This window comes from Leuciscus leuciscus (genome assembly GCF_965113295.1).
Source record: "Leuciscus leuciscus genome assembly, chromosome: 4".
Classification (NCBI taxonomy): domain Eukaryota; kingdom Metazoa; phylum Chordata; class Actinopteri; order Cypriniformes; family Leuciscidae; genus Leuciscus; species Leuciscus leuciscus.
The window spans coordinates 29,637,372-29,658,109 of NC_138728.1; the positions used below are offsets into that span (position 1 = coordinate 29,637,372).

Here is a 20,738-nt window from a genome sequence, read left to right on the forward strand (position 1 = left end):
GTAAACTCTTCCAGCTCACATACAGTATAATTGATGAAACCATGGTATTAGAAGCGCAACTTTGCAACAGTTGATGCACACATGTCCTTTACATGTTCTTTAGAAGGAACTGGAACACTTTCAAAACAAACAGCATCTAAAAGAGATTATTGGTCTGATGGTACAGACTGTACTGTATCTGACTGAGTAAAACGATCAGTATGAAGAAACTTTGCAAAATCTGAACTAGTAACACTAATATTGTCCAAAAGTTTCCTAAACCCAGAGGATGTGGAAAACTGCTTTCGGCAACCTTGTTGAATGCAAACAAGTCTTCACTTGGAGGTGGGATAGAAGCCATGCTCAAACTTCAAATGTGAAATTAGTGATTGGCTATCTGCATGCGGCCCTTCACATCTGAAGTTGGGCATCATTTTCTTTCAGATATCAGCTCAGGTGTTATCTAGCAGTTTAGCTCGCAGTTCTTTCACTCTTGGAGACTTTTGTTTTTCCAACATCTGTGTTATAGACGGTGGTCTGCAGGAACATGTAGAAGTTCCTGCAGACGTAAACTGGTTGCGGTGCATAGAGGGTATGCTGGTGCGCTTTGGCTGCCGCTCACTGTTTGTTTGTTTTTATGCTGACGCAGGGTTTTCTACCTGCTGTTTGTCTGTTTCCTGACTTGTTGCAATGTCGCGGGACTATTTCACATTCGTTGGATTATTGCTTGTATCTGCCTGCGTTCTCTGGAGGACTCTAGAGCCTTATCGGAGGAGTTAACCCTGTGGCCTTACTTTGAACTTTTGCTGCTTTGGGACTGTTGCGATCCTGAACTCACGAAGATGGGCTTTAAGGTACACCGCACACCAGTTGCTGAACTTAAATCAAAACTACCATTTACAAAAAGATGCTTATGAACTCTGTCGTAACGCTGGCCTGCCGAGACAAAGACGGTACATACATCGGAGTCTTGGACGCAGTTATGGCCTCTCTTCCTCTAACAGCATTTGCGAGCCTATGTGTCGGGGACATGCTAAAAGCGCGTCTCATACTGGTGCAGTCTTGAGTAATTTATCTTCGTTCGTTTGATCGGAGTTGCTTTCTGCGGTGTGCCAGAGCCCCGTAAATGTTGCGTTGTTCAATGCACGCTCAGTAAACAATAAAGCCCTGCTTTTATCGGATATCATCGCAGAGTGAAAACTGGACATTGTTTTTAACTGAAACATGGCATAAACAAAACTACGGTCTCCTCTTCAACCAGATCACTCCTGAGGGGTATTGACTATTTGATCTCCCGCGATTTACTGGTCGAGGTGAGGGAATTATTGTGGTTCATAATCTGCAATCTAACATCAGCGCTGTGTTTGTACCACAGTTCTCATCATTTGAATGCCTTGTTTTGAATATTTCTGCTCCAAAGGCAATTACCATCGCTACTGTCTATCGACCACCAAAGGCAAATTAAGCTTTTATGTCTGAGTTTGCTGACTTGTTGTCAATGTTGTGTTATAAATTTAAGAGAATCCTCATTCTAGGGGACTTCAACATACACATTGACGAAAATGACTGTCTGATGACAAAGGACTTCCTATTTTTATTGGACTGTTTTAATCTTAAACAGTTTATTAGCGGCCCTACACATAACAAAGGTCATACATTAGACCTTGTGCAAATGAAGCAATTATATCACAGCCATCTTCAGTTGATATTGGTCTCTCTGATCAAATGGCAATCTTTTTTAATCTGGAACTGCCTCTTCCTTCTATAGCCGCTTTCCGACCGGAGGAACCTTTTCACAGTTCCTAGAACTATTGGCTAAAGTACCCGGATGTTCCTGCGGTGCGAACACGCCGACTAGGAACGATTTTAGTTCTAGGAACTCCATTTGGAGGAACTAATTTAGCTCCTACTTCAGAGTAGGGTCTAAACCAGCACTATAGGAACTACCCGTGACGTTAGTGTACACTGACTGAACGCACACAAAACACCAGCACCTGCCATTTTTAAAACAACTATGTAAACACACAGATTATATATTTACTCCAGAAACTAACTATACAAACATGGAAAACAGTGATAGATGGGCCTCTAAAACTTTATGCTGAAGAGAAAATCCAACGCAACAGAGGGGACCAAGCATGATAATATATTTCTGCTCAGCTAGCAACACTGGACATCAACCACACGGCATGGGCTAATAACTTATTTTCATATACTGTCTACTTTCTATGTATAACAGTTCTATCTAATAACATATTAAACAGTACTGTTAGACAGATCGCTAACTAATGAACACAGAATGCGAGCATTGTTTGCTCTGGCGTTCTCAGCGCCATCAAAATAAAGGTCCGCCACGCTGTCAAAATAAGTCGCAACAACAAGCGTCACTCCCTTACCCCTCCTACCAGTTCCTATGGCCACTTGGCCAGTGCGAATGCAAACAGCAAAACCGAGTTTGGGGGAGAGTAGTTCATAGAACTGTTTACTATAACTAAGTTCCTGTAACTACTTGGTCAGAAAGCGGCTTATGTCTTCCTCACACTCTGTTAGTTTCCGTAAATGGAAATCAATTAATCCGTCAGATTTTGCAGACTCTGTTGTTTCCTCTCTTAGTGGTCTTCCGTCAGCTCCTCTGGAAGATAGGATTTTACACTTGAATACTGTTCTTGCCTCTAATTTCGATTATTTTGCTCCCTTGAAGTCACGCAGAGTCTCTTTTACTCGTTCTGCCCCTTGGTATAATGATGACCTGTGCTTTAGGAAAGCAGCTTGCTGTAAATTGAAGCGCAAGTGGCGTGACTCAGGCCTGAATGTAGTTTATCAAGCTTGGAAAGACCACCTGGGGGAATATAGATTCCAGATCTGTTTATTTTTCTCAGATAATAGATAATCAAAGTAATTCTAGGCATCTCTTTCACACTATAAACAGACTTCTCAAAGTTAATGTTGGTACCTCTCTGCCTGTCTCAAATCAGGTGTGTAATAATTTTCTTCATTTCTTTAGCTCTAAAATTGACAGTGTTTATAAAATTATTCATGCAATACCTGTACTATGCTTGTCTAGTTTCTCTGGCACATCCTTTACTACCTTTTCTGAAATTGACTCTGAGCTGCTCACTAGGGAGGTATCATGTATGAAAGTTACCACTTGCTTACTTGATCCCCTCCCTACAAGCTTGTTTAAATCTTGTTTTGACTCACTGTGCCCAGCTGTTCTTGGCATTGTTAATTCATCTTTGAGTACTGGTGTTGTCCCAGCAGCATTGAAAACTGCTGCTGTAACGCCTGTTCCTAAGAAGCAGGATGCAGATTTGGATAACCTAAATAATTATCGCCCTATATCAAATCTTCCATTTCTGGCAAAAATGTTAGAACATGTTGTGGCTTTGCAGCTACACAGTCATCTCACAGTAAATAATCTTTTTGAGCCCCTTCAGTCTGGTTTTCGAAAATGTCATAGTACTGAGACAGCCTTGGTCAAGGTCACCAATGATCTGTTAATAGCCTCAGATTCTGGTTCTCTTTCTATTCTTATCCTTCTAGATCTTAGTGCTGCTTTTGATACTGTCAATCACAATCTTTTACTCAACCGTCTGGAAACCGTGTTTCTGAGACTGTTTTAACCTGGTTTAGATCTTACCTCTCTGATCGTCAACAGTTTGTCTGTATGAGTGGTTTCCGGTCTGAGATCGGCTCTGTCCGTATGGGTGTTCCTCAAAGTTCAATTCTAGGCCCCTTACTTTTTAGCATTTACAAATTTCTACTCGGACTGCTACTAAGATTACTTGGGCTTAATTATCACTTTTATGCAGATGACACTCAGATTTATATTCACTCTAAGCTGGGTCAAAATTTGGATGTTCCTTTTTTAACACATTGTATTTCTGAGATAAAAACATGGATGTCCCAAAATTTCTTGTCTTAATAGTGATAAGACTGAGGTCTTGCTTATTGGCACCTCTCATCAGCTTCGTAAAGCTGGCTCACTAGTTTTCAAACATAGATGGCTCTGATTTGGAGGCACAGACTAAATAAAAAAACTTGGGAGTTATATTTGATTCTAGTCTGTCCTTTGACTCTCATGTGCGGTACATTAAGAACTCCTTTTTTCATCTCAGAAATATTGCTAGACTCTGCTCTGTTATCCCTCTCAGTGAATGAAAGGCTTATTAATACCTTTGTTTTTTCCTGCATTGACTATTGCAATGCACTTCTTGCTGGGGTTCCTAAAACCACACTTAACAAACTACAATATGTACAAAATTCTGCTGCTAGGATCTTGACTGGAATCAGGAGAAATTAGCATATTACACAGATTTTAAAGTCTTTGCACTGGCTCCCGGTCAGGTTCGGAGTTGATTTTAAAATCCTTATGCTCCAATATAAGGCACTGCATGGTCTGGCACCTCAGTGTCTGTCTGCGCCTTTAACTTTATACACACCCATGCGTCATTTACGCTCCTCACAAGCTGGTCTATTGGCAGTCCCACAGACTCGGTTGCTTACTCTAGGGGACGGTGCTTTCTAATCCTACGCTCCTAGGCTTTGGAATGCACTCCCTCCAAATATCAGAGATGCACAGACTCTTAAGTAATTTCAAATCTCATTTAAAAATGCATTTTTTTTTTTAGGTTAGCTTTTACTTGACTTTTTATTTTAAATATTATATTTATATTATTAAATTTAAATTTATATAAATAAAATGTATTTTTATCTTTATTTATTTTTTATTAAATTAGATTTTTTCCTCTCTTGTGTGTTGTATTTTAATTAGTTTGTTCTATTATGTAAAGCGCTTTAAAGGCGCTATATAAAAATAAAGTTATTATTATTATTATTAAGTTGATGAGAGCGTTGTCATAGGATATGATAAAAACATAGTGCAAGTTAAAGAGCTAATTATTATAGCTAATTATGTTGTTCATGGTATGTTCAACTCAAACCATCAAGTAAATGATACTCAGAGATTTTATTAAGTTAATCAAGTTAATTATTACTGTGAAATTGACTAAGCCAATTATTTTTTAGAGTGTATTACCCCAAATGTAGGTGCTTGTACAATCACATCCTTCATATATCCCCTAAAGTCTTCATATTGATTATGCAGTGGCAACCTTAAAACAATGCTGCTAGTATTTGCTTCAGGAAACATCTTGGCTTGGCTCATTTTCCTGCTGATGCAGAAACTCTACACTGTAAAAAAAAAAAAAAAGGAAATTTATGTAAAAACCATGAAATTACCAATAGAATTGAACACTGCAACAATTCAAGTAATCAGCCTCAAGTGCAAAAGAGTGTTTTTTAGTTATTTCCCAAAATTTACTTCACAACTGCAACAATATACCAATGTAAAAATTTGTCAATAAATTCAACAATATACCAATGTAAATTTTTTTTAATAAATTCAACAATATACCAATATAAAAATTAAGTACATAACTCGAACAATACATCAATATAAAAATTTGTCAACAGATAAATTAGTCCTCAACCAGATGAGTCATGAAAAAAACAAATAACTAAACCATGAAAAAAAGTTTTCAAACAAGTGGTTTCAAAGTCTGTGACACTGCCAAGAATTTCTGCAAGGTAATGGAGGGAGATTTGACACTCTTCCAAAAGTTTTTATTCCATCCATTCATAGTCCGCAATTGTTGATCAGTGAAAGAACCTTTGGACTGACTGCCAGTTGCTTTCTTGATGTGCTCTTTTCTACTTTTGATCCCTTCTCTGGGTTTATCTTGATATGGCATCTGTCAAATGAAAAAGAAAAGAAAAAAGCAACCTCAGTAATAAATCATGGACTGTATAATATGCTCTTAATATATCCTCCTGAGAACCAAGGAAAATATTTTTTTCCTTATCATATTTTTTTGTGATTCCATACCTGTTTAGGGTTAAAAAAAAAACATCCTACAATTTACAATTTTTATTTTATTAATTTTTTTTACAGCATGTCCACTGTAGTGGACAACAGGATAATTTGAGTACGAAAACAGACACATTTGGTAGATACAAATTTTACCAGATTATAGAGTTTTTTTGTTTGTTTTTTTACTAAGAATACATACATTTTGGGCTGTAAATTGATTATTAGCCAAGAATACAGACATTTTGATTATACAATAGACACATTTATCATTCTTGAATCCTTTTCCTTACATTTTGCAAAGATATCTTTACTATTAAAGCTTAACACTTTGTTATGTCCATATCCTTTTATTGGTCCCCTTGAATCCTTTAGCGTTGATTGAACAATGAACATAGAAATGAAGCCTAGCGCAATTTCTGCCAGGAAGACTCAATCGTTCATGTCACTTATTACCTTCTCATCTATCCAATCATATCCTAATAGCCCAGTATAAAAGGGTGGTAATTACACATGTCTGAGTTCGCAGATGCTGTCGCTTCAACCACCGCCATCCTCCCCATCCACCACCAAGACGGGACCTTTCCTCCATCCCCCCCAACACCACTATGTTGGGTCCTCCCCTCCATCCTCCCCAACACCTCCAGACGGGCTCTCCCCTCCATCCTGAAGACGCCAGGATGTCCTCTTCCTCCTTCCACCTCACCACCACCAGATGGCCCCCTACCTTACTTCGCAGGGGTAAAGTATTCACCTTCGTCTTCAGGCAGGATATGCAGATTCCGTACCCTCGGAATGCGAGTTACGGACGGGGCCTACGCCAAAGAACTTGATTGTTTGCTGAGCTCTTAAATAAATGTTCATCATCACAGTATTAGTTATCCCGAGTCTTTCTGGTAGAACTAATGTGAAACTGATTTTTTGTGGATTTTTTCCTTCTGTCAAACTGAATCCAATCTACTTTTTCCTTCACTCTTCATTTTGTTCTTAGTATGTTCTTTGTTAGTGGTGATAGTCCTGGAAGCAATTTCTCTTTTTGGTAATGCAGAGGAACATCTTGCATTTGGTACATCTCATGTACGTCTTGCTCTTGCAGCCCTCATTTCTGCATCTTTCTGCATGCTTGGTATCCATCATCTCAGGCATGTGCATGGCTCCTAGTCCGCGCACAGATGGCTCTGGTTGTGGGATCCTCATTTTAGATGGTGGCTCATACTCATCCTCACTCTCTTCACAGCTGTTATCCAGTTCCGGACTCTCCAACAGCTCTTCAGCTAGGACTAATTTGAAGTCCAGGTACTGATGTGTGTTCTTGGATGATCTGTTCAGAGCTTTGCTGTCAGACTTGTATTGTATCCAGGAGTTTGTGATTGCAACAACAAAGAAGTGACTGATCACACGCAATGTCCATTTCTTGGTCCTGCTTGACATACGATAGAAGCTAAGCATGCGATCACAAAGAACAGTTTAAATACTCAATGCAGCTGAATTTAAAATTGTGGAACTGCATCAAACATACAAATTACTCCTGGCCCACAGAGGGCGTCGAGTTTCCTGCTCATCCCTGTCTGTATCTGTGTCTGTGTCTGCATCTGTCCCTTCAACTGAGCCTTTTGCACCGTCTTCCTCTTCTTCATCACCGTCTTCTCTCACTGGTTGAAACTCATCCTCATCTCTCTCATCATCTGACAACTCTAAATCTGAATCTCCCTCGACTATTTTGTAAAGAATTCTTTCTGTTTTAGTTCTGTTTCCTATAACTATGTGGAGTCATTATTTACATGAAGATAGTCCTGATGTCTACTATAATTGACATTCATAAAATGGCACATTTTTTCAAAGATAAATAATGTAGTTGCTATCAGAACTAAATATATGATCCTAACAGCTTAATGAACAAGAAAATATATGATTATCATAGTAACAAAACCATAGACAAACAATATTTGACTCACCTCTTATCTTTCCATAAAATGTGCTTGTTACTATGCCGTCCATTTTGGATTGAAAGATAGAGGGGGTTCCCGGCCTCCAAGCCAATCAAATAACATATCACTGAAAAGCCCAGGATGTCCTCTGTACAGTACAGCAGGAATTAAGAAACTTGCACAAAAGATTCCAAGGAGAGGGATGAAACTCAAATGTCCACTACCGTGGCAACCCAGTCTCACGGCAGTTTGTGATGTGGTCACGTAATTTAATCTATTTATTCGTGGCAGGGACACGTTAATTTTGTTATTTTCGTAACTCCAGCACGTTTTTTAAACTAATGCATTTCAATTGGATGAATCTTTCGTGCAACCAGCACGATTCTTTCTGCCGTTATTTTCGTAATTTCAGCACGTTTTTTAAACTAATGCATTTCAATTGGGATTAATCTTTTGTGAAACAGCACGATTCTTTCTGGAACCCTGGCCTGCAGCGTTGAAATTTGACGTCTTGGGTCAGCACGACCCAAAAAAATATTCAGGGCGAGTCAAATGGCTGCCCCTTGAACATTTTTATCTGGCCCTCCAACAGGTTTTTGATGTTTAAAAACCCTCGCAATCTGATATCAAAGTGCCCTCTGCGCAAAGGTTTAGCGCGTTCATCAGCGGTGAGTTTAACAACGCACACGGTGTGCAACCGCGTTCAGCGGTGATTTTAACAACACTCAACTGCAGGTAAACCGGAAATCAGAGGTGAGTTTGACCAAACCAACGCTCAACTGCAGGTAAAACGGCATTAAAAGGTGAGTTTAACAACGCTCCAAGGCGCGTGCAAGTAAGCAGTTTAAGCATTTTCTTGTCATAGGTAAGTTAGGACGCTGACTGCTTTAACTAGAGCATGCTGGATAACGTATTTTTATCAGAGGTTTGCTGATTTTAATAAATATATATGTCATATGCTACGATTGTGTTCAATTAATCAGTTTTATTTGTATTTTTTATTATTATTAAATCCTCTAATTAATAACTCTGACGTCACCGTCTGGGTCGATCCCAAGGTCCATTGCGATTTTCCACTCGGTAAATAGAAGAGTTAATTAATAGAGATGGATACTATTCTTACATTTACACATCAAAAACTGTTGAATTAGGACAAGAAGTTGTGTTTAGAAACTTTGTAAGGTGGCCATTTCATTCTTATGACGATAAATGATAGAAGACTTTATAGCTTTCTGCACCAAAATATCGATTTTTGCAGGCTAGCAAAGTTAGCTAACGTTAATTGAATTCAAGTTCATTTTTGTCGCATATAATCATGTAAGGTAGGTAGCCTACAATCATAGGGGAATATAAGATTTTCAGTATTACATTAGCCCACAATTATTATCCAACATTAAATGTTCAGAATGAAGAACGGTGTTGCGTATCGTATCATTGTTAAAAATCCACACAAAATTATATAATAAACACCCACATAAATCCATAATAAACTATACAAATTCATAACTACTATTGTGGCTAATCACAATTTTTCAATATGAAATAAAAGATAATAGAGAAAATAGAAAAAAATTCGCTAAAGAAAATAGAGTGAGCAGAACCAAGTCCATTTTAGTTTTTTAATTGAGCACTTCAGTGCTCATTAAAAAAAAGGTATATTTAGCTCTGTGCATAACAGTCACAAAAATGTTATATTTTATCCATTGTTAAGTCATTTCATTGTCTCTGTCCCATTAACTCCCTCCCCGTAAACGAGTGTTTTTTTGTTTTTGTTTTTAGATTCTTCCAACATTACCCACCTACTAGTAGATTACCATTATTTACACCACCACAACCAAAGGCCCTTTTAAGCGCCAACCTCTCTGGATTTGTGCACTGTTTGTCTTTCGGTCTGTCTCTCATTTCTGTCTGTGTCTCTTATCTCTGTCTGTCCATCTCTGTGTCTGTCCTTCTTTTTCTGTCTGCCCCTCGTTTCTGTGATGACCACTACACGTGTCACCGATTGTCAAGATGACAATTACATGGAGGGGAGACGGATGGCTCTTGAAATGAGCTTAGAACAAACTGCCCTCAGCTTCAAATTACAAGGAGTATATACAGTATGTTTATAGTGTGTTTCATTTACATCACAGCTACCTGGACAAGGCAGATGTGGGAGCTCCTCATGGACAGCAGCGAAGGAGACTTCTAGGAGGACCTTCAAGTTGGACGAAGAGGGCATGGAGGTTGCGGTGTGTCGGCATGGTTTCCTCCTTAAAGCGCTCAATATGTTCAGAGGTGAGATTATAATAAATTGTTTGCTGTTAAATGTAACTTTGTATTGTTGTTATTTGTATGCAGCTTATATACCCCTGCTTGGTTGAGTTTCCCATTATGATGTTCTCTTCAGAATGTACAATAATAATTTTTATATCCCTAGGTGAAATCTTTGCCTACCCCATGTATCTGCACAAGGAGTTGATGAGTTTAAAGCCAAGGTTTATCGCCATGGATGTAATGTGTAAATACTGGCCATATTTACACAAATCAGCAAACATCCTTCCTGATCTCCAGGGGCTAACATCAACCAGGCCTTTCCTAAGCGTCATGCACGCTACAGCACATTCCTCTAAGTGTGAGGTATGTTCAGTGTTTATTATGTTTAACTATCATCGGAAAATAAGTCCCTCTGCTGCGCGTCAGGGTCCGGTTCGCCTTGTCGTTACTTATTATCCGATATGATCGGCGGACATTACATTATCCCTTACATGCCTTCTTCTAGATTACATGGAGTGGCAAAAACCAAGAAGGAGCAGGGTCAACTGCAGGGAAGGAAGTTGAACAGGTGAACAGCTACCTCTCCCGCTGTGCCTTAACAACTAAATACATGTCGAAAGGAGATAATTGTAGAATTTCTCTTCTAATGTAATTTTTTTTTTATTGCTTATTGCATGATTTTCACTCAACATTACTCTCAACAGCACGTGTGGATATGCTTACAATCCATGCTATAGCCTGGAACTACAAAAAATTCACAACACTGCATCGGGCATTGTCTGCAAGATATGTGAAGGTGTGTTCTCTGTAAATGGTTTCAATTTGTGGTTATTGTGTAGCTTTGTGTACCTGTATTGTTTAACTGTCGAATTAGACTTGCCAGAGGCTTCAGGAGGAGACTGCAAGACTAGCGGAGCTTAAAGAAAGCTTGGCTTGCACCGATGAAGCAGTGTGGGTGTCTGATGTGAGGGAATGGGCAGCTGGTGGTAAGTTTGAACCAATAACATGTTTCACTTTGTGCTTCCTCATTGGCGGCGATCATAGATTATGATATTTAAGCTGTCTATTGCTTACTATACTGCATGCCACTATCTCTGTAAGCCTGTGTTTTTGTGTTGTGTTTCCAGATACAACAGGTACTTCCCTAGAGCAGTCCATTGAGGGACGTTACCTTAACGTGAGGCAGCGGAAGCAGGCTCTATACCGCCAAAATGGTAGAATTACATTGTCTATAGATAATTGCTCACTGTATTTTTGGTCATTTTTTTATACCTTCTGCTTGTCTTACAGATAGCGGCAAGTTCCGTCACCGCCTGCGGAGAAAAATTGCTGAGAGCAAGAGACTGCTATTGAAAGACATAGAGACATATAACAGTCATGAGCCTGCCATGGCAATTGATCTAAATGAAGTGGAGCAGTCACTATCAGGAGACAACCCATCCCCAACATGGCCGTGGGAGGTTCATGGCAGCGGTAAGCAGAGTTTCCTGAGGCATCTGATTTATTTTGTAAAGATTCAAGTCAAAATTGTTATTTATACATTTTCTTTACTTCTGTTGTAGCACAAATCGAAGACAAGTTAAAAATGTTCAACAAAGCCATGCTGAAAATGAGACTGGAGGAGGAAAGGACAATACTTGTTCAGGAGATGGCCCAGCACTGCTCATGGTTGCAGAAGTTGCAGGCAACTCTTAAAAGAAAGACTTCAGAGGAAGGCAAGTTTGATCTTTGTAACCATACCAATCAAACAAGGAATTAATGGTGATAAGGACACCATACTTTAACTTTACCTAACAACAGACATATCTTACTAGAAAGCAGTTGAAAAACATTACACTGACCATCTAATTTTGATGAGTTATAACAAATATTACAAAGCAAGGTGGGTATGTGCCATCCAGAAACTTGCGCTCTGCAAGTGAACAACGTCTTGTGGTGCCATCTTAAAGAGGCTCAAAATCTCTTTCTCAGACTTCCCTGCTGGTGGAATGATCTGCCTATCTCAACCAGAGCTGCTGAGTCCGTAGCCACTATTAAGAAACATCTGAAGATGCATCTTTTTCAAAAGCACTTGATCTAGTATACTAACATTACTCTTCTCTTCAAAAAATAAACCCAAAAACGTTTCTGTACTGCTTTAGCTCAAACTGAGAAAGGTCATAGCACTTGCATATTGTTGTCCTACTGTGGGTTTAACTAAAAGCGTCTGCTAAATGAATTAATGTAAATGTATGTCATGGTAATTTGGATGTTTTTCACTTTTCACTTACAGACGAGCAAAACAAGGGCCTTTCCTGTTTCTGCAGAAGACGTCTATCTGAAGTTTCGGATACGTTGAAAGAGGTGCATCTTCAATACAAGGCTGTTTTGGGCCATCAGGGCTCTGCTATAGAGCTGGAAGAGGAAAATGAAAGTGATTTCAGCAGTCCAGACACCAGTGAAAATGAAGAGGAGGAGTGCAGGTAATGATTATGTGAAAAGTGTAATTTTTTTTGATACCCTTAATTTATGTAACCTGTCAAATTGAGTAAAGATAACATTAATACTACATTTGTTTTCCAGAGTTTGAATAGGGACATGTTTAATGTTTACTCTGTTTGTGTCTGTGTCTCTCAGGGAGGAGCTACCGGGCAGGTGTCTGTAATCGATTGATTGCAGCCTGGGCAGTGTGAGGGACTTTTATGGCTGCTATTCTGCTCCTGTATCACATTGTTTTTCTTTTTGTTCGCCTTTTTGCCATATGACTGATTACGCCACACTTTTATTTCATACCATATCATTTATACTGATTATTGCTTATTTCTCATTTTTCATCTCATATATTTACTGTAATAAAGCACTATTTTTTGTGTGGTCTCCCATTTCATTTTGCCTGGGCAAAAAGGAGCCTGGTCAGGGTTACACTGTTGTTCCACTTTTCTGGACTTGTAAGGTTTATATATGAGCTAAGTAAAATCACACCTTACACATTCACTGACTAGAGCGCTTTCTAGAAATCACATTTTTTCCAATCTTCTGCTCCGCCTCCTGACAACACACAAGCAGCTGGAGGTCCCTGAATCAAAATATGTGCCACATGCTGACATTTCATAAATGAATGGGTGTAACACTTATATACTGTACAAGGTGTTACAAGTATATCCGGTACATCAAGCTAGCCACGACTGGTAAGGTCAGTGAAATTGGGTTTATCTCAAAACACACATCTTTTTATCATAATAATCAATCAAAATATGGATGTTTTAATGGTTTGTGTATGATTTCAGAACTTTTGTTGACAAACATGTCAAAAATATGCTCTCTGAACGGTTGTTGTTGAAGATATCTTGTGCATCAAAATTCCCACAGCACCTAAGATAAGCATAATTAGGTTTATTTCACCACAGCACACCTCTTTATATCATAATCAATCAAAATATGGATGTTTTATTGGTTTGTGTATGATTTCAGAACTTTTCTTGGTCAACATATGTCAGCTCTCTGAACGGTAGTTTGAAGATATCTTGTGCGTCAAAATTCCCACACCTAAGATAAGCATAATTAGGTTTATTTCACCACAGCACACCTCTTTATATTATCATAATCAATCAAAAATATGGACGTTTTAATGGTTTATGTATGATTTCAGAACTTTTGTTGATCAATTGTCAAAAAAATAAAATAATTTTAAACATACATCAAATGCACACTCACCTAAAGGATTATTAGGAACACCTGTTCAATTTCTCATTAATGCAATTATCTAATCAACCAATCACATGGCAGTTGCTTCAATGCATTTAGGGGTGTGGTCCTGGTCAAGACAATCTCCTGAACTCCAAACTGAATGTCAGAATGGGAAAGAAAGGTGATTTAAGCAATTTAGAGCGTGGCATGGTTGTTGATGCCAGACGGGCCGGTCTGAGTATTTCACAATCTGCTCAGTTACTGGAATTTTCACGCACAACCATTTCTAGGGTTTACTAAGAATGGTGTGAAAAGGGAAAAACATCCAGTATGCGGCAGTCCTGTGGGCGAAAATGCCTTGTTGATGCTAGAGGTCAGAGGAGAATGGGCCGACTGATTCAAGCTGATAGAAGAGCAACTTTGACTGAAATAACCACTCGTTACAACCGAGGTATGCAGCAAAGCATTTGTGAAGCCACAACACGCACAACCTTGAGGCGGATGTGCTACAACAGCAGAAGACCCCACCGGGTACCACTCATCTCCACTACAAATAGGAAAAAGAGGCTACAATTTGCACGAGCTCACCAAAATTGGACAGTTGAAGACTGGAAAAATGTTGCCTGGTCTGATGAGTCTCGATTTCTGTTGAGACATTCAGATGGTAGAGTCAGAATTTGGCGTAAACAGAATGAGAACATGGATCCATCATGCCTTGTTACCACTGTGCAGGCTGGTGGTGGTGGTGGTGTAATGGTGTGGGGGATGTTTTCTTGGCACACTTTAGGCCCCTTAGTGCCATTTGGGCATCGTTTAAATGCCACGGCCTACCTGAGCATTGTTTCTGACCATGTCCATCCCTTTATGACCACCATGTACCCATCCTCTGATGGCTACTTCCAGCAGGATAATGCACCATGTCACAAAGCTCGAATCATTTCAAATTGGTTTCTTGAACATGACAATGAGTTCACTGTACTAAAATGGCCCCCACAGTCACCAGATCTCAACCCAATAGAGCATCTTTGGGATGTGGTGGAACGGGAGCTTCGTGCCCTGGATGTGCATCCCACAAATGTTCATCAACTGCAAGATGCTATCCTATCAATATGGGCCAACATTTCTAAAGAATGCTTTCAGCACCTTGTTGAATCAATGCCACGTAGAATTAAAGCAGTTCTGAAGGTGAAAGGGGGTCAAACACAGTATTAGTTTGGTGTTCCTAATAATCCTTCCTTTAGGTGAGTGTATATGCAAATACAGAGCAGCACTAGAGGCATTAAATAATAATAATACATTTAATTTGTTTGATTGGGGAGACAAAGAAAATGTGCAGTGTTGGGGGTCCTTCAGGAGCATGGTAAATACTGCCATAGAGAGTACTGTTGCAGTAGTCCAGTCTGGAGGTGATGAGGGCATGGATGAGATTGATGCATTGGAGAATTAGTTCATCAATATAGAATATGGGGCTATGTATGCAGTATGATGCACCGAAGTAAGCAGGAGGATAGAACATGTCTTAATTCATTTGAATTGACATGCACAGGCTTTTAGCATATGGGTTACAGTTTACATAGCCCCATATTGTAGATTGTGGAACCAACTTTACAGGTGGTACATTTTGGCCTATTTACCACTGAAGGACAGCTGATTCAACTACCAAAACCATATATTTTTCTAAAAGCCTATAGCTTGTGACAATGACTAACCCTAACCCTAACCAGTTCTGTCAATGGTTGGAGAATTATTTAGTGAACTGGTTTGTCCCGAAAATTACTGTCCACATGCTGTCTCTGAGCCCTTGACTTGCCAAAGCAGGTTAGCTATGAAACTGGATATATTTAGCAAAACATATACATCTGAATTTATTTTGCCAAAATTGCACATATCTTTATGTTTTGTGGTCGTGATTATTGTTCATGACATGCTCATGAAATTGTACTGTATCTCTGCATATGATATGCCTGGTGTGTGTGTGTGTGTGTGTGTGGCAATAAAATTACATATGATATTTAACCAGATAGAAGGAAGCATCTGAGAAAATTTTACTGCCCCTGGACCCCAGGTTATCTCAGTAGAGCCCACCGAAGGTGTAAAAAATGGCACATTTAAAAGGGCTTGAATCCTTAAAACACTGTCAGATCTTTCTGAAATGTGTTATGCTAATTACTTAAGATATGGTTTATAATTATATCGGTTATTGGTCCATCTCATGTGCAATTATGTTATATGAACCACATCATTCAATGACAAACGATTAAAAGTGTAATTATACAAAATATATCAAAAATGTGTACTTCTGGCCCCTGTTGCTAGGCAACACCCTGTACAGCTTGGCTAAGTAAGGGATAATCCACAGCTAGCCATGCATTAAAGGATTTTAATGCACGACGTAGAGGCGAAGAACCGCCCGACGCGAAGCGGAGGGTGGTTGCCTCTACGAAGTGCATTAAAATTCTTTAATGCATGGCTAGCTGTGGATTATCCCACTTATACCTTGGTTATTTGCCAAGTTAAAAACAAGTTAAAGCTGTAACTGATGTTTACAGTGTAATTTTTTAACAGACGTGTAAAAATGACGGTTATTTTCTTAAGTTACGGCTCGTTAGTTCTAGCACTCCGTCCACTTTAAATAAAGTAGAGCCATCGGATTGCTTTTATTTGAATGAATTATCACATTTATTTAAATTCATTATTAAAAGAGAGAGACAGAGAACTGAAAGAGAAGGAACAGAGAGAGAGAGAGAGAGAGAGAGAGAGAGAGAGAGAGATGCGTGCGCGAGTTAACGTTACCTGTGTGCATCTCTTTAAAGTCTAGCAGCTACAGTCCCCTCGATGCTTAAGCATATAGCTAACTTAATGATTCTTTAATGGATTTATTAAAATTATTTATGAATGACAGGCAACACTGACAGTGACAAGGCAATCTTTATTTGAACTAATCATGTCATTTATTTATTGTTAATTCTTTGTGCCGCTTTTTGTCATTCAACAAGTCTTCTTTTTCGTCTTGTGCCTGGGCCCATTTCTCAAAATTGCCATATTCACCATACAAATTAAACGATATGCAAAAATCATCCATTTAGCCTACCTAAATAAACGTTTTCATATGAGTCTCTCACTCTGCTTGCAAGTGTAACCGTGTTACTATGGTTACCAATGTTTATAGTAGCGGATTCATTTCGAACTGTAATGCCTGGCTCACACTACAGGAGTTTTAGGCCGATTTATGCCCGATTTCCCCCTCCCGAGAATCGGAGAAAAAATCTTGTCGAGGACCTTGATCGGTTCCGATGTTCGGCGCAGATTATCTGGTAATGTGAGGTGTTCACAGATCGAATCTTGCACCTGCCGATCTGCTCTCACACAAATCGGGCTCGCCCCGATCATATCAAACATGTTTGATATTTAAGATTTTAAATCGGGATGAGCAAGTCTGTGATTACGTCAGTGCTGTCAAAATAGCCAGGAAACAAGTAGGGCTGTCGTGCTGAAGGAATTTCCCTTGAGATAATTTTGAGTGACTCAACTCGATATGCGTTTTTATCTCCATTTATTTATTGCTAAATAAATGAGTGTTACGCTGTGGTCAGCAGGCACAAAGACGAGTACATGTTCATGAAACCGAAAGTAAAAAGCGCGTTAAAACGAAGTGGATTAAAATGAAGATACAACACGTCAAAATAAGGGTCGGGGGTCCACATAATATAATAAACACAACATAAACATGACAATGAGCTTGTTAGACCATTGTTATATAACAGTTAATTCCTTGAATCTCACTTTACGAGAGGCTTTCTGCTGATATTTTTACCAGTATTGACATTGAAAGTCTCTGCGCATTAGAGACTGTCACTCAGTCATTAAACTGTTCTTTCAACGGAAATGTAAAAATGCGGATGCATTCACAGATAGGTGCTAGATGTAATGAAACAAGCTGTTAATTATTTTAATATTTAATTTAAACTTTGAGCTCCACTTTACAAGACTCTGAGCAGGACAACGCTAAAGCTGATGCGTCACTCCATGATCAACGCCGGCATTGATTTATTGTATTGACCAGCGCTGACGCCATTCATGAGAAATATCCTTAAAAGGATGATTTTTGAAAGATTTCGCTTTCCTTGGTCAGGGCTACCTTTTCACCAATATGACTTGATATGAAGGCACACCCGTCGTTTTGGGCGGCCAGGGGGCTGTGGCCGCCCCCAAAAATGCTTGTGTTTTTTTGTGCTATTTGTTAAAATATTATAATGTTATTTTTTTTCCATTTAGGCTATGTTGATTATGAAAAGTGAACAGCACGAGTAAGATATGATGTGCAATGTATCGGGAGACATAGAGTGGGTCAGACATGATTTTGACCACTTCATTACGTTTTGCTTTGTAGAAAGCCTTTCTTTAAAGTGAATTTCGTTTTGTATAAATTGTTTCTTAATTTATATAATTTTTTTATCAACCAATTGCCAATTGCCAATTGCCTGGAAGCAAATATAGCAGACAATAATCATGCAACATGACATAGAGGCGCCTGCGCTGTCACTTGCATTGCTCGTGAACTGGAGCGCATCTCATCATAAATTAACCGAAACTCAGTGTATGCCTCACAGACATGAGAAATACATCGAATCTTTAAATGTCTTTAAACGAAACAATTCAAAACGAAAAGAAATAGGCTACTCTCTGATTATGTAATCCATGTGCATTTCTCTCTATAGGCGCGTTCACTACGGAGATGGCGATCGTCAACTTCATCTTTGCAGCCGACAGAAAACACTAGTTTATTAATAAAATCAATGCACGCGTCACCGGATTTACAAATGCACATCTAGCTTGTTGCACGCTTGTTGCACGCTTGTTGTCGAAATAACGAGATATTATGTTGAAATAACATTATTAGCCTAATAATAATAAATCTTTAATCAATATTTGATTGAATGCTGAATGCTGTGCTTGGTCAATTTAATAAAATTAATACTTTAATTGTGACAATTAAAATAATTGAATATTAAATATTAAGTGGCCAATTTTTGTAATATGGGCTCGGGTAGGGTCGGGCTTGATTTTTTTGGGCCCGATCTAAGCTCTTAACTCAAAGTACCGGTAGGTTCAAAGTCTCTGTGCGTGTGTGTGTGTGTGTGTGTGTGTGTGTGTGTGTGTGTGTGTGTGTGTGTGTGTGTGTGTGTGTGTGTGTGTGTGTGTGTGTGTGTGTGTGTGTGTGTCTCATGGCAATGCATGTCCCATATGTTTCCATGCTTTTCCACTTCAGATCTGCTGCGTGAGATCACGTGAGGCGCTTCCTCTGGCACGATAATCTTAATAACATTTTGTAGTGTGTGGTGCACCGCGATTTTCAAACCTTGTAGTGTGAGCATGTTTAAGATTTGAGGGACGAAAATCTGCAAAGATTCTCCTTAAGTGTGTGCTGCAACCAGATTTCAAAATCGGTTAGGATTTTAAAACTCCTGTAGTGTGAGCCAGGCATAACTGTAATCAAACTGACTGGAACTACCTGTGCATTAAACCTGTGCACACCTTCCAGCCAATCAGAATCGAGTATTTAAACAGCCCATGGTATAAAGAACAATAAACAGGCTGCATGAAACTACAGAACCTTATAATATCACCCAATTACGCACTGAGTCATTGTTAGAAGGAAATGTGTCCACTCCACACACATTTGGGGCACACCCGGAGTAGTGGGAATAATCTATTTGACTGTAAACATCAACAACCATCAAATAAACTCACATCACAAACTGCACAACTACCTTTAACAATAAAACACTGTAAACATACTAAATTTAAAAACTATTCCATATTTATTAATGTAATGCATACTAATTTAATTTACATTGCTTCTTTTAATTAATTTGTACTTTGTTGAATGTTGTCTATTTGAAAGTGACAAAAGTATCTCAAAATTATTGTCTTCTCTATGCATATATGTATGAAAGTGACAAAAATATCTCAATATTTTGCAAAAATTGAATTTAATATACATTTAATGGAAACTACAGGGATGCAAGCAGATGACAGGTGGACAGGTGTGTGGGGTTGTGTTTAGGCTTAACAGGCTGTTTGATTGGACAGCCGTGTGCTAAAAGCGGCATGAGGTAAAAGCGGCACCACCACCACCACCACCATTGTCCACTGGAGCATTCTTATAGTCTTGGGTCTTCTTTTTGGGTCCTTCTACAGTCTCACCACCACAATATAACAGGAGAGCCTAAAAATCAAATTGGAAAAACATAGATTTATGGCCAAAATGCCAGTCATTATTGGGAAATAAGTCCCTTCAGAATGAAGCAAGACCTGTTCGCCTTGTAGGGAGTTATTTTCAATATAATGACTGGCGTTCTACACATGATCCCTTACTTATTAAATTACTACAGTCATTCACAGACATATTTTGTGGCTGTGAAATGAAAGTGAAAGATGTACTTACCAAGGATCAACGACCAAACAGTGAAGAGGTACTTCTACAGAGAAGTGGGACATGAGAAAGACCGGCTTCTTCAGCTTGCTTCTGGTTGGGGGGGGGGGGGACAAATGTGTAATGCTCAGCTGACATTTTCCAGTGGGTGTACAGAAGTTGGTAAAGTAAAAAATTGAGGATGTCCAAAACAGTACAACACTTACTTATCTACCTTACCAAGGACCACTGATGGAACTGAAACCAAATAATGGAGTGGGACCACATCAGCCTATCAGGAGCAGTGACTGGTAAAACATCAGTAAAGGGACAGATGTAAGGTCATTTAAAACACCAAGAATATAAAGTTTCAGCTAAATCAATCACACACACAACCCCCCAAAACAATCACAAATTATCAAATATTGTAAATAATCACACTACATCACCTTCTATTGTATGAATGTTGGAAACTGCCAGGTTGGAAACGTGTTTGTGATGACCATTATGGATATTGCACATTCATTTAAAATAATTAACACTGTCATCTGTGAGGGATTTTTTTTTTTATTTTTTTTTATTTTTTTTACAATAAATTGCATCTGACTTACAGCATGTATTGAAG

At 38.9% G+C, this 20,738-nt stretch overlaps 1 protein-coding gene and 1 long non-coding RNA gene across 2 annotated transcripts; both read left to right on the top strand.

The window, feature by feature from the left end:
* The first annotated feature begins 9,952 nt into the window (after positions 1-9,952).
* Positions 9,953-10,600, top strand: LOC309497621. The gene is made up of 3 exons (XR_014205639.1): positions 9,953-10,053; positions 10,196-10,395; positions 10,538-10,600. It is a non-coding gene; the product is annotated as an uncharacterized lncRNA (long non-coding RNA).
* A 95-nt stretch (positions 10,601-10,695) lies between these two features.
* Positions 10,696-12,059, top strand: LOC309496370 (uncharacterized protein; the record flags this gene model as incomplete). The annotated part of the gene is made up of 6 exons (XM_082166364.1): positions 10,696-10,828; positions 10,907-11,018; positions 11,160-11,246; positions 11,323-11,505; positions 11,595-11,762; positions 12,004-12,059. The coding sequence occupies exons 1-6, from the start codon at positions 10,748-10,750 to the stop codon at positions 12,057-12,059; spliced, it is 687 nt and encodes a 228-aa protein (XP_082022490.1). The 5' UTR covers positions 10,696-10,747.
* Positions 12,060-20,738: the final 8,679 nt, after the last annotated feature.